General features: G+C 44.0%; 1 protein-coding gene across 1 annotated transcript in view; it reads left to right on the top strand.

The window, feature by feature from the left end:
* The first annotated feature begins 214 nt into the window (after nt 1–214).
* Nucleotides 215–15,135, top strand: part of LOC310997879 (serine/threonine-protein kinase MARK1-like) — a 30,669-nt gene continuing 15,748 nt past the window's right edge. Inside the window, exons 1-3 of the mRNA XM_083987703.1 lie at nt 215–344; nt 3,372–3,572; nt 11,597–11,650. Of these exons, the coding sequence (XP_083843829.1) occupies nt 294–344; nt 3,372–3,572; nt 11,597–11,650 (306 nt within the window). The 5' untranslated portion in view covers nt 215–293. The remainder of the gene's footprint in view (nt 345–3,371; nt 3,573–11,596; nt 11,651–15,135) is intronic.

Genomic DNA, 15,135 nt, shown 5'->3' with positions numbered 1-15,135 from the left:
TCTGCCACTAGCCTACCTGAAGGGAAGTGCACAAAGCTAATAAGGAAATCTGGCGCGTCTGCCGGGGCCTGGCTAGCGCTATGCTGCGGTAAAAAAAAAAAAGAAAAAGAAAAAGAAAAAGGACAAAAAAGAAGAAGAAGCAGAAGAAAAGAGAAACCGCACAGGCCGCCGCCGTTTTTGCGGTGTGTTTACAGGGGATGTTAGAGAGGGACGGAGGCACCGACGGACCGCGCCGTGTCTGCTCTGCTCTGCCCAGCCCGCTGCATCGCTGAGCGGCCTGCGAAGCTCACAAGATGTCGACCAGAACGCCATTGCCCACGGTGAACGAGCGAGACACCGAGAATGTAAGTTGCTGTTAACACCGTGTGTGGGTTTAACCGGAATAATTGATAGAAGAATGAGAGAAAGAGAGACAGAGAGAGAGAGAGGAGGGAAGCGGGTGGGGTGGTGGTGGTGGTGGTGGTGGTGGAGGAGAAGGGGGCTCTGACTGTGGCTATTCGGCGCACAGGTCGGTGCAGCTTTATGACATGACAACGATTTTCGTGGGGAGGGCTACAGTGGTGCACAGAGTCGACCATGCAGTGACCACTGTGGGCTTTCTGCCTTTCTTTCCTTTTCTCCTGGCGAGGGGGACAGAACAAGGGGCCTTGAATAACCTCGAGTGAAGGTGCAGTTTGGTCATGTCTGTCCCAGTTTGTGCCTACACAATAAGGCTAGCCATAACAACGCACTGCGTCAGTGTGCTGGCATTAATGGTTATACGCGAAGCCCGAGTGGATAAAAAAAAAAAAAACGTTGCCTGTCTGTGTGGCCCTGTGAGAAAATGGTGTTGCTCCACTCCTACAACTGAGGGCTATTTTGTAGTCCACAACGTCAATGATTAGGGAGGGTGGGGGAGGATGTTGCCCTACTTTTCAATGGCAACGCTTGGTAGCATCGCAATGTGACATCCATCACCTATTGGGCCCTGTTGTAACTGCACGCTCAGTGCTGAGGAGGAGGAGGAGGAGGAGGAGGAGGGAGACAGTTATTATTCACCATTCTGCTGCCACGACTCTGATGAGCTGGAGCAGCAGCACACAGACGTGCATTCATTTACAAGAAACAATAAAATAAAAGAGCAAAGAAGATGAGATTTCCCATCCACAGTGTGGAGGAATGTTTATATCGACCGTCCACCGCGCGCGCACACAGCACAGTATAAAAAAAAGAAAAGAAAAAAAAGGCAGTCCAAATGAGGACTGCTGTATACTGACAGACTCTGACATATCTAGGTTCATCTGTTTTTTTTCTGCTGCAAACAAGACGAGGCACAGACCTTGTCTAAAGCCTCCCTGTATGATATTATGTTACTGCCGAGCAGTGGAAAATAGCTGGAAGCACTATTTTATCCCCAGATTTAAGAACAGTGCTATTATTATTATTGCTCTTGCATGTCAGAGTCTATATGGATCTGAATTGCTCCCTACTCAGGTGATAAAATCCTCATTGGAAAATGCATTTCCATTCCAGTTAAGTTACATAACTTAACAAAGCTTAATGTTAAGTTTACGTGATGGTAGCCTATCTAACTCTGATCGTTCTCAAATGCATTAGCTTAGTGGACTGCTAATGTAAGTGTCTAACAGTCTAATGCTGCTTTAGGTCTCATGGACATAGACTCCTAGGCGGCTCTTAAATCACTGCCTCAGCAGCGCTGGCAGTAGCCAACCAGCCTAGCCTGCCTCTGTTTGACTCTAGCATGCAGCCCCAGGGCCCACTAGCAGCTGAACTGCATTGCATAACAGCTTATTACTCAGAGGGCAGAGTGGCTTTTAGTGCAGCAAAATAGAAGAAGCTCTCTCCTGTCTTTCTTCTTCTTATTTTTCTTTATGTTTGTGGTGTTGCTTATTATTTTTCTTAATATCTGGTTTCTCTGAAGACATGACGTCAGCGGGTGGGAGTAAAACTTTTATGTATTAATGAAGTGCTAGTGCTCTACATCACCTACCTGTCCAGATGCTGCTCTTGCTAATATTGAATTGAATAAACTTTATTAATCCCGAAGGAAATTCTCGATGCCAGCAGCCCATAATACATTCATTCAAAACAACAATAAACAGACGGAATAGCAATAAATAGACAGAATAAATAGATAAACAGACAGTACCTTTAAAAATATATCTAAAATGCTTGCTCAGACTGATACTGACGGCTAAAAAGCTGCTAAGGAGTGTATAAAAACAAAGTGCATTAGAAATAGTAATATGAAGTAGTGTAACATCATGTGTGTGTGTGTGGCTGAAATATGAACTGTCCTATGACAAAGCGGTGATGTAAAGTTGACAGGAGGAACTGACCAGTGAGTACAAGCTGCACTGATTGCTCGGCCATAGAGATCTGAACAGGGTTTTGGTGCATTAGAAACGAGGACGTTTGACTTTAACTGGCATCTGATCAAGATTTTTCCCTTGCCCACCTTTTTTCTCACTCTTTCTCTCTCTCTCTCTCTCCCTCACGCTGTGACACTGGGGAGTGTTTGAATCCTGCAGTGTGGCGGCTCTCTCCCTCTGTGTCGGGATGTGGGCTATAGCTGAGGTGAGGTGCACCCTGCAGGGTGTAGCATTTCCCCCCCGGTGAAACGGGAGCAGGGGAGCCTGGGTAATCAGACCGAGGCTTTATTCTCTGGCTGGGTGTGGTGCTGCTCAGGAGCAGAGGATCATGGGATCTCTGACCTGGACTGACATCAGCAGCTGTTGTAGAGGAGACGAAACAGACAGCAGAGACTGTGCATAGCCTGTGCCAGCGTTGTACTTACGGCAAGCTGTTCCTAATTCACCTTCACATGCCATATCACAGGGACGCTTGTTGTTATCTGTGGAGACGCTAACATTGTTATAACTCTTGACTGCACACTCTGTAGGTATTCTCACACACAGTCAAGTTCACTCTCTTGTATCACATCTGGCCTTGAGGTAGATACAGTCTGTGGGTTAGGAGGTTAAGGTGTCACGAAGGGAGAGGAAGGAACCTAACTGTCTCCCACACAGGCTCTCAGTGGGCATGCTTGCAGGGAGGAACTGTAAATATAGTTGAGTGTGCTCAGACTCACATATGCACATGTTGCACAGTGGATCCCTCTCTTGGATCTGAGACTGAGTTAATGGGTTCATCTCTGTTTGCACAGCCAGTACCCCAGCTTTGGCACACACAATCCCTCACTGCAGCACTCTGCTGCATTGTTTGTACGAGTGCAGCCGGTGTAGCAAGAGGAGGAGTCCGTGTGGAGGGCCAGGGACTTGTAGTTTTTTTTGTCATGTGTACATAAATCAAAGGTTCCAGTCAGGGGGATGAGGATGTTGCTGATCTCCGCTCGTTTGGCTTTCCCGCAGCACTCATCGGTGGACGGCTTTGTCGAGCCCCCAGTCCCCCCGACAAAGTCTGCGAGTCGCCACAGCTTGCCGCGATGTCGCAACTCTTTCACCTCCACGGAGGAGCATCCCCATATTGGCAATTATCGCCTCCTCAAGACCATTGGGAAGGGGAATTTCGCCAAGGTGAAGCTGGCACGACATGTCCTGACTGGACGAGAGGTGAGACACGTTTTTATAAATCACTGAGGTGTTTCTGTTTTGTCCTTGTTTTCATCATTTATCCCAAAACCTACATCAGCCTCACTCGTTCGTTGCTACAGATTTATTTTCTTGATGAGTTGATGGATTATTTGATCAATACACTATGAAAATAGCAAATAATATCCATCACCTTGTGGAGTCCATGTTGGCAACTACCTGTTTAGTCTAAAACCTGAGGATATTGAACTTAACATCAAGGAAGACAAAGAAAATCATCAAATGTTCACATAAAAGAGGCTGAAACAAGTGGAGTCTCTGCACTTTTGGTTTAAATATATTTGGGTCCATCAACTGATTAACTGAATAATCAATTCAGCTCTAGTGATGAGCTCCCTGAAATGAAAAGTTCAGATTTTAAGTGTACCCACCTTCATGACTCATCTCAACTCACATTTCTCATTCATGTCAGGTTTTTATGCAGTGTAACTGGAGGGTGGCATCATACAGTATTTGTTTGCTTTATTTGATTTAAAGGAGCTGTGTGTAAGTTTCACAAGCATTACAGCTGTTTCCTGATCAGTCTTACAGAAGATGCTTTCATTTTCTCTTTAGGAGCTCTCTCCAGAGGTGGAAAGTAACCCTCTTTCTTTGTTTCACTTTCTTTTCTTCAACTGTAATTCTCTAGCTAACCAGCTAGCTTGGGTCTCTTTCTGATATTGAGTCGTTGTAGCATCTAGTATTTGTAAGTTATATTGCTTCACAGCCAATGTTAGCAAGAACAGGTGTTCACATATCAGTCTTGCAAAGAGCTTTAGGCATCGTTGCATCTACAAGACAAGAGATAATAATACTCCCTCTGCATAGCAGCACTGCTCCTTCAGGACAGCCTAGATCAGGCATGGGCAACCTCTTCACCAAAGGGCCGGTGGTGTGGCAGCAGCTTTTCTTTCTGACCAAGCAGCAGCTGCACACCAGACTTGACTCGATTAATCAACTGATCTCAGTCTTCAGACAGATGATTGGTCAAACTGTGTGCTCTTGGCTGACTGGAACAAAAACCTGCAGCCACACCAGCCCTTTGTGGAAGAGGTTGCCCTACCTGATCTATAGGCTGTCCTGAAGAAGCAGTGCTGCTATGCAGAGTAGAGTCCTGCATCGGGTCGGATCCCCGAAGGGTACCCCGCAAAAATGGTGTTGAACGGGTGAATAAACTGTCTTGTGTAAATTCACGGGTCGGGCACGGTTGGAACTCAAATGAACGCGGGTGGGTACGCGGGTGTATGTGTGTAGTTCTACAGAGAAAAACTCACTTGCAGCTTTACGAACCAGCGTAGCAAATTATTTTTTTAAAAATGACCGTCATTTTTTAAAAATGATTTGGGAGATTTCCTGATAGTATCATACACGACAACAACAGAGGAACCATCTTGATAAATAAACAATCTTTGGCCGCTCATGTGACCGCTCACAGCTTTCCCATTGGATTTTAGCCTGTCATGTGATGGCACACGGATCCCTATTGGACACCCGATTTTACCGGCTTGACTGCTCGGCTTCCGGGTAAGCTACAAACACACCGATGTGATCAATGTAAAGGCTGAAGTGTTCCGCTATGATTAAAAAAATGAATTACATCGCTCTCATTTTCCGTTCCGGAAATAGACGCGAAAGAGTAAAACTACCCTGGTATCGCATGCGATGACGGTGATCTCACGGGCAACGGGTCTTAATATTGATGGGTGGGTCGGATCCGGATTGAATTCGGAAATAATCACGGGTGACGGGTCGGGACACGGGCTTAAAAACCTACGGGCGGGGAGGGCACGGGTTTCCAAAATTGGACCTATGCAGTACTCTGATGCAGAGGGACGAGTATTATTATCTCTTGTCTCTTGTCTTGTAAATGCAACGATGCCTAAAGCTCTTTGCAAGACTGATACGTAAACACCTGTTCTTGCTAATGTTGGCTGTGAAGCAATATAGCAAAACTTACAAATAGCTCCTTTAAGTCTTTCAAAGGAAGATTATGTTGAGCAGGCATTTTGCATATGAGACACAGATTAGCTCCAAACTAAACCCAGTTTTCTGTCCTGTTTGGACTGTCAGGAGAATGAGTGATCACCTGTCATGATGATATTATACTTGACCACTTTAGTCCTTCCCAGTCAGGTCAGGCCCAGCTCTCTGTATCTGTTGTCACACACGTACACACACACAGTCATACACTGTTGACCTGTCAGAGTGATAGACGTCCTGCTTTGGTGTGTCTGTAATTAAAGCTCCTGTTTCCCTTAGGAGAAAACAATGACCTGCGATCTGTCCGCTGTCGTTCACTCAGCAGGACCCACTGCACTCACTGACAGCCCTGAGCCACCTCACCTGTCCTCCCATGTCTGTGTCTTAGCCGTTTGCTTCCTTTATTATCTACCTGCTCATGTCAGAGTATTCTGGGCATAAATATTCTCCTTGAAACTGGTAGCAGTTTGATCCATCCTGTTTCCTTTGATGCTAATATTAAACAGGAATTCTTGGTAGTTTGGTTTTAGTTTAGTTAGCTTTATTTAACATGGACGTAACAGTATAATTCGACCTGCAACATGCAGCTACGTCAAAGCACTGCATTTGGTTTTTGCAGTGAAATGCTAATTTGCAACAAAGAAAATTATATCAGAAAAAAAAACAAGATCCAAGGCAACTCTTCGCTGATACAAAAATATAAAAAGCCTTTATTAAGCGACTAGTTCATGGTGGAACAATAAAGACCAACATGTTTCGGCCCACAGGGCTTCATCAGGGTATACTAGCCTCGCGTCACCAGGCTCTTCAGACAAGCGAAGAGCCTGGTGTCTGTTTACTCCGAATTTTGTCTGCATTCTGGTTCCCGTCTGTAGCGGAGACCGAAATCACCAAATTCACCAAAATAAAAGTGTTCACCAACATAAAACTTGTAAAATAGACATTAACTTGTAATACAATAAAAGCAAAATGTTAACTTAATGGCTCGGGGACTTTCTTGTAAATTATATTCCTTAAATTAAAGAGTTTCAACGCATTTCATTAGCTTGGTGCTTTTATTTTGACGGAAAGGCCTGCCCTGTGTCTCTCGCCCTGGTTCCGTTTCCTACCAAAACAGCGAGTCAACGGCCCCAGACTAGGGTATATTGCAACAATGTACATAGGTGGCCTAAATTAGGCCCAATCAGGCTAGCGTGGAGCCTGTGCCACACTGCAGGCATCACATCCTCAACACAACGCATCCATAGGTAGATAGTCTGTAACCACATGTCCATAGGCAGCCAGTGACAAAATAGTTGCATTGTTTTAACTTGGATCTTGTTTTTTCTCAGTTTTCACTGCAGTCCCACCAAAGAGCACCTTCCTGATTATCCCCACAGCAATGAAAGCAAAGAAAATGATATATAATGATAGGGTGTGTTGGACTTTCAATGCAGTGGCTAAAAGTTCTGCCCCTTTAATGCAGCATGTTGCTCAGTGTTTTGCTGAGAAGGTCAGACACTGCTTTGTGTGCCTCAGTGACTTTGCTGGCTCATCAGAATGCAAAGACATGGATCAGAGTGAGGCCGAACAGGTGGAAAGAACACAACCCACTAAAACCGATGCTATCGTAGCCTGAACCTAGCGAGGCTCTGACCAGCAACGATTCCGCTCACTGAAAACGGACAACGGTTTTATTTTGTTGTAAAATTTGTTTTGGTGTGGGAGGAAACATAGGTGACGGAAGTGTCATCTATCTGCTGAAAAAGGCAAACACACATCACACTCACACACATGGTCAGCTGCACTGATGGAAACATTTGCCTCCACCATATGCCCTCATCTCCTACCTACTAAGGAGGGGTGGGCATGATACAGTAATACTAGTTATTCAAATATTTCATTTTTCAGTGACACATCATCACAGATTAATCAACAAATGATTTCAGCTGGTAGAAAGATTTTGACCCCAGTTTTTATAAGCACTTAATGTACTCACACATAGCACACTTGCACTTGTACAGAGATAAAGACAGAGACAACAAAGCAAAAAAAGGTGATGAACAACATGAACATACAGCTGTTGTGGGGCAAGTAGGTACGGAAACTGAAGCTTAGTCAGTTTCATTAACCATATATGGGCACAAATCACAAATCTACCTGACACCCCTCTATTATTAGACCATCAACCTGGATTAAGATGAACCAAGGAGGCATAATGATCGTTAAATAAAAATAGTAGAAGAAATAAAAACCGAGAGATTTAGACATTCATATGCAGTGTATGGCTATATTCTGTATAAGCTGTACTGTGAGTGTTAAATGTGAAGAGCTTTGAAATATTTAAGTGTAATTTTTGGGTCATGTGATAAATGATTCTGTTCACAGAGTTGAGAGTAGAGTACAGGTACTGTAGCTTAGTTAGCACAGTGTGTGCAGACCTCTTCGACATACACACGATGTGACAGTTAAAGGATATGAGAACATTTCTTGGACATTTTGAACATTGCAGTATTGATTTTTCTAATCCGACTAATCACCCAGCCGTGCTGCCTCCCTAACAACAGTGATACCTTTGGTTTCTCTGTATGAGATCTGATCAGCAGTTCCCTTTGGTACAAAGAGATCATGACCCTGAGGTAGAGAACAACAACAACAACAAAAAAAAAAAACATTTCAGAGGGAAATAAAAGTGAAGAGGAACATGTAAAGCACTTGCGGCACTCACGTAAGTTTCCCCTCCCTGTCCTCCTCCTCTCTGGCTCAATATTCACGTGTACATGTTTTATTCGCGCGCACGATCACAAGACCTGCACACGGTGAGCAGCATATGGCCCGTGTGTTACCAATGCGCTGAATAATTAACAGTGATGCACGTTGCCCTTCTGTCATGGTGGGACTGAATTATTCACCCTCAAATCCATTAGAGGGAGAACACACACACACACATATGTATGTATGCACACACACACACACATACGCTGGCATACGATGCGATGCCATCCACACATTCATCGAATCTCTCAATCGGAGAGCAAAAAGGGAAATATTGGCACATTGCTGCTCCGTGTATGAAATGTAATTAATATCTCTGACTCATGTTAAGGGTTTAGAGGAAGTTGAAACAATAGAGTGACACATGAGGACAGCTCTAACACCTGCATGCGCACATCACCACACATACGCAAACACGCACACACATACATGCCTCCACTTGAATTTTGTCCATGACAGGAGGGAGCAGAGAGGAAGGGGCCGAGGTCTGTCCGCGTGCACCTGCCCCACCTAAGACTAAGACTCCACCTGCGTACTGCGTGTGTCTACACACACAGCAGGCCTTTCACTGAGCTCTCTAGTTTCGCCCCATGCACTCTGTTCCTTTCATAGCCACAACACTGGTGTTATTATGGAGTTTAGCTTCCAGGTTTGGATGAAATTAAACGTCCCATCATCTTGTAGGTCTCAGGGAAACCCTTCTCAGGATGAATAACATGCATTCTCTCCACCATGACTCAGCATTTGGTTTCTGGTTTTCCCCTTAACAGGCTGCTTGGGATTACAGCCAAAGTCTGCATCCGCTGAAGCATGCTTATTAAGCTCTTATAAGGCCAGAGTCACAGTAATGCTGCTTTTAATCAATCCTTTCATGATGTTATTGATCTCTGGAAGCCGTTCCTCCACTTTCCTCCTCCTACAGAGAGGTTGGGGGTCGGGGTTTCTGCATTAGAGCCTTGTTAATGTCAACATAAAGGATCAGGGAAAAAAAAGAATACATCTACCTCAATGGATTATCATGCAGACATGATAATCCATTTCCAATGATGCAACACATGATAGAAGTAGAGGACTTGCTTACAATTTGGAAAATTAAAAAGAATGCAATGGCCCTTAACAGAAAATAAACAAATAACAAATACATTTGTAATAAAGTTGTTATTTCCCACATTAATACAAGTGTATAAAGATTAGAGACGATGTGGGAAAAGAGAGAGTGACAACATACACAAAGGTCCCCAGCCTGATGCGAAGCAGGTATGCTGTGTTAAGAGGCAACTGTCTTTGAACACCAGACAACTGTGACGCTCCATTACTTAGCTTTAAGATGTTTTTTTTTTTTAAATGTCCAAACTGCTGCCTCAGTCATTTACAATCCCAGCTGGACCCACACTCACTGTGTCCCAGTTAATATCATCCACACTGGAAAAAAAAAACGATTTGATTTAGCACTGAGTAGACTGTATTTCTTTACAAGACAGTTAACTTCCTGCACTGGATTATGCAAACAAGGAAAAATAAAAGTTACTTGATATATAAAAAATAAATAAAAAATGCACAAATGATTTTGTCACCTCACCAGAGATGTCACACCACCAGAGCCACCAGAAGCTCCTCCTTTTCCATTGTGAATTATTTTATGGGACAATGGCATCCTGTCACATCAACACCAAGCTCAAAAATCAAGAGATTTTAGTATGCATGCTGTTGTTTTCAGTAGTGGTAAGAATCGGTTCATTTTATTGGAGCTGCTTTCCTAAAAAAAGAAAAACACTTTTCATATGTTAAATCGTTTTCGTTGTCAAGTTAAAATACCTCTTTGAGATGGAGTGAACCCACCAGGAACCTACTAATGGTGTCATCCTGTGTTTTTTGTGTGGCTAAAAAAGACTCTGTGGTCATTTGTCTGTGGTTAGTCAAACTCAGCCTGTGCAATAAAAAGCATAATTATCGTCGAGTCATTTGGTGCAGCGACAAAAAGGCTGTATGTACTGTATTATTTCTCTGTGATTACATTGTATTGTAAAACTGCTCTTCAATCGCGTATCAGCATAATGAATGGACTTGCTGGTGAGTCTGCTGTATCGCTGGTCTAGTGGCTTTGTGGAAGCTGCTGAGCTGTCAGAACGTGAGGTGAGCAGGTCTGTTTCAGTGTGCACTTTGGGGGTGATTATTGAGATGGATGGATGGGTCAGACTGCTGCTCAGCAAAATCTACCCACAGTGAACAGTAGATCAACCTGCACGCTCACATACAGTACATCAACACAGAGACCGTTTCCTCCAGTCACTTTCTGTCCTGTCCGTTTCTGCATTATACCCTACCAATATGTTCACCATCATGGAAACAAATACACATTTATCAGTCTGTTTTTTTTCTGTCTGCTTCACCTCTTCAGAAATTACTAAATAAAAAGATCTTTTAAAGGGATAGTTCAACATTTTGGCAAATTGGCCCATTGCCATAATCCCTATAGTCATAGCAGTAGTAGGTTTGTTACCTTTAATTGTCGGTGCAAGCTATTTTTAGAACGGCGGAGCAGAGCAGCAAGCTGTTTAAAGCTACACTATGGAGGCTCATGGGATTTCTTGGTTTCCCTCAGACAAGTTGTGACCTGCACATTCACCACGCTATGAGATAATAACGGAACGTTACGAGACGGAGTTGTCTTCGAGGTAAATTCATGCAAAACCGCTGATTCGTTTTCCCGTCAGGGGGGGGGGTCTCTGCATTTGCCCCGAAAACAACTCTGTCTGGTAATGTTCCGTTATTATCTCATAGCGTGGTGAATGTGCAGGTCACAACTTGTCCACCAAAGCGTTTTGGAGTTGTTGGATTGTGTATTTGATGAATTTGGAGAGGGAAACCAAGAAATCCCATTAGCCTCCATAGCGTAGCTCTGAGCAGCTCACGGCTCTGCTCCTCCGTTCTAAAAACAGCTTGCACTGACAATTACAGGTAACGAACCTACTGCTATGACTATGGGGATTATGGCAATGGGCCAATTTGCCAAAATGTTGAACTATCCCTTTAAGGTGTGTTCAGAGTGAACAGCACCAGTTCAGCTGTGACATGTTTTGACAAAGCTGCCTCACAGTGCAGTCGTGAAATAATGAGAATGGTTTCGACGTAGGCTTTTTGCTGTACAACTGAAAACACGAATTACAAAACTCGAATTGATTTTGACATTTCGATTGTCTTTTATCTCCCTCATCCCGTCCCGTCCCTTTCTTTCCCCCCTGTCTTCGTCGTCCTGTCTTTTCTCTCTCCAGGTGGCGGTGAAGATTATAGACAAAACCCAGCTGAATCCCACCAGTCTACAGAAGGTGAGTCTCTGTTTTATATTGGCCACATGGTAACATTAATGTCTTGGTTACAGTGCTCATGGCTTTTCCATTAGTCATTCCTGAGCCCTTGCCGCTCTGTTTCTTTGCTCTTTGAACTCAGGATGTGCTGTTTTACATAATGTAATCAGAAGTAGTCAGGAGAGACCACAAGGCATGTTTAATCTCCATTCCCCCCCCCCCCCACACACACACACACACACAAACACGCACACACACTCTTGACTCTATGTTGGTTTGTGGTTTAGGAGCAGCTAAAAATACCCCCGCCTGCATGTTTGTCACTTACCCTTGTCTAGCAGTCATAACCAATTACAACGAAGGGTTTGGGACCGTTTCCTGATTACTGAGTCCAAATCCAGCTCTTTCTGCTGATTAAATACACACATGTGCACACACACACACACACACACACACACACACACACACACACACACACACACACACACACACACACACACACACACATCCTTTTCGTACCATATTTGTGGGGACCCATCATTGACCTCATGCATTTCCCAGCCCCTTCCCCTGATTTTGTCCATCACAACCAAATTTCTAACTCTAACCTAAATCTGAATCAAATTTTAGCTTGAACCACAGCACTTTAACCTCAAACAGTCATTTAAACTTCCATCTTTTTAGTCCCCATAAAGCTGTTGGACCCCACAGGTTAGTTAAACAAGCTCTCTCTCACACATTCACATATTCATACACATAAATCCCTCATGGTAGAATAGATAGACCGTGAGGAAGGGAAGCAGTCCGAGCTCCAATATGAACCAGCATCACCTTCTGTGAATCTAAAAATAATGCAGGTGTGCAGCAGCTGACTGACAGGAATTCTTTTCATGGTCATGACCACTGCTGCTCTTTTAATCTCACGCTTACTGTTTACTGTGGAGGATGAACGAATTGCTAAGCAGCTGCCGCGGCGGTGACTCATTATAACAATGGGCCGTTATAACCGCCGACACCTACGTAAACGGCAGTTGATGTCTTGATGGATCTCCTGGCCTCCGAGAGCTAAACGAGGTGGGAAAATATTGCCGCCGTAACGTCTTAATGACCGAGGGATGACAACAGTTAGCTTCCCAAAACGTCTGCCAGCCAACCAAGCAACCAGCATCGCCCTGAGTGGGGATGAAGGGAGTGAACTCGCAGTGTGTAACTGGAAGAAGTTAATGTTGGGCTAATCAAACATGAGTATTATTGTGAAGGGCTAATAGGAGACAAAATGTGTCTCATAGAAATTCTTCTCGTAGATCTGTAAAACAAAGCAGTTTATAGGCTATCAAGGCATTTCTAGCGTGACTTTGTTTCTGTCATTGTTCTCCACCAGCAAAGCTCATCTGTAATTGTCTTGGATCTTAATGGGATCCGACTGCAATTCTTCAGCCAATCAGTGCGAGGATGCTGTGAGAATTTCAAGCTCTCAGTTCAACACTCATCTAATCTGACTGGGATAAATTTCATTGTGTGAGCTCTTTTGTCAAACAGCCTATTGTGTGTTTTCCATACAGTACAGTGGAGAAATGAATATTTACAAGGGATGTGCTTGTGTGTGTGTGTGTGAGTGTGTGAGTGTGTCTGGCATTGAGATTCTGAATATAACCCGGCTGAATTGACCCATCGGGGTCTTGTCGAGGTCGTGATGAGTGGTTACACACCCCGATGGGTCAGGTTGTCCGCTGCCTGGTGATGAGCGTCGCAGGACAGACGTCTCATGTGAGACTGCAGACCAATCAGGATCGTGCTGATCAATTATTCAGAGGGCCTTTCAGATGTCAGCTGCAGTAGCCCAACATATTGACCAGGGTCGATATGTAGTAGCTTTTGAGCGTTTTTAATGGGGAATGAGTTACTATTGGTGTGATGACATGTATGTACATTGATGTTGATGGTCGTGTTTGTTTAAATGTTAAATCTGGTGTCTTTGTGAAGCCGTATTCAAGCGTAGAGATGCCAGTATGTCTGTGTGGAGCTTATACAGTTTGGTCGTATATTTGAATTGCCCTCGTCTCAGTACTATGGATTGCTGTAATGGTATACGCAAGTGCCATCTGCAATGCAGAAGATTGTCTGATAATGCAGCAGTTGTCTCTGGGATTGAATCAATTCAGTCTCATTGACTCTGAGCGTCCTACATGTGATCCCAGTGTGAGCTCCATGGATGCATTAAAGGGAGAATCCACTGTAAGGCAGTTTTTGCTCGGCTGCTGTTGTGAATTTGCATTGGACAGAATAATATCTGGCACGGTGAAGTCTAAGAAAAGAGAATAATTGTCAGTCACTGTTTGTTACTGCTGGTTTTTGGAATTGAATTATGCTTCAGGAAAACATGAAAAAAAGAAAAGAAAACCCACCACTTTAATTTGGGGATCTACCTTAGCACTCTGGATCATTTGACCCTCCAACTATCATTCATTCAGAGGAATATTCATCCCTCATTTTTTAATTGGAAAATCTTGCCCGGTTCTGTCTTCACATAAACATACTGACTTTGTTCCTCAGTGATGGAAACGTCTCTCGTTGGCATCGCTCATTTCAGGATTTCTGCTTCGGTTGCGTGTTTTGTTGGAGGCATTCCTCATGTTTAGAAGTCTAGACTGAATTTCGCTGCGTTCCCTGAGGGTATCTGGGTTGCTCCTCTTTGCTCTTTCCCCATCATGACCCTCGCCCTGGGATGACAGCGAGGAAATAAAACAGTGAATGAATGAACGTAAGATTTAAGAAGCCAGCATGCAACACATTTTTTGTTTTCTCCCCTCTTAACATCTCTGACAAAGTGGCCATATACTAGTTGTGCAACACAGCTTGTGGGGCAATAAATTAATCAGCATGGTGTACAGTTTCATGGTTTGAAAATGCTTTTCTGTATAGCTGAGCCGGCTATTTCTAGAGGCGGATATAAACAACAGACAGGAGCGATTATTGATTCAGTGACTCAGGCTTTTTTACATGCATGAAGAGCCGAGGTTGAAGGATCCTCTGTTGCATCTGAAGACTCGACCTCTCCTCCTCTGCTTTAGAGGTGATAGAAGTGAACAATTCATATATTTCACTGTATATTGTTTCACTTTTTTCCTCTGTGGTCCTGTTTGTTGGTCAGTGTGTGTGTGTGTCATTGAGGTTGGAGAGGTCTGGACTGGCCACATCACTCATCCACTCACTGTTAACGGAGGCTCTTTCATGTTACCCCGTCAAAATGCCACTGATCTCTCTTTTTATGGTCTCATAGGAGCCAGGCTGTGGGCACACACCATCTGGCACTGGAGGCACAGCCAGTGCTCTGGCAGCTCCTATACAACCACATGAACACACACACATAGACACACACACACACAAGCCTACATGACACATACAGACAGATTCAGGAGAGCCTTTTGGTTTTTTACGTTGGCAGAACCTGAGTTTTTTTTTTTAGGATATCAGTCACAGTGTTGGCAACATTTCACATGCATGAA

Source organism: Trachurus trachurus (genome assembly GCF_905171665.1).
Source record: "Trachurus trachurus genome assembly, chromosome: 15".
Classification (NCBI taxonomy): domain Eukaryota; kingdom Metazoa; phylum Chordata; class Actinopteri; order Carangiformes; family Carangidae; genus Trachurus; species Trachurus trachurus.
This window is presented reverse-complemented; position numbering and strand designations above follow the sequence as displayed.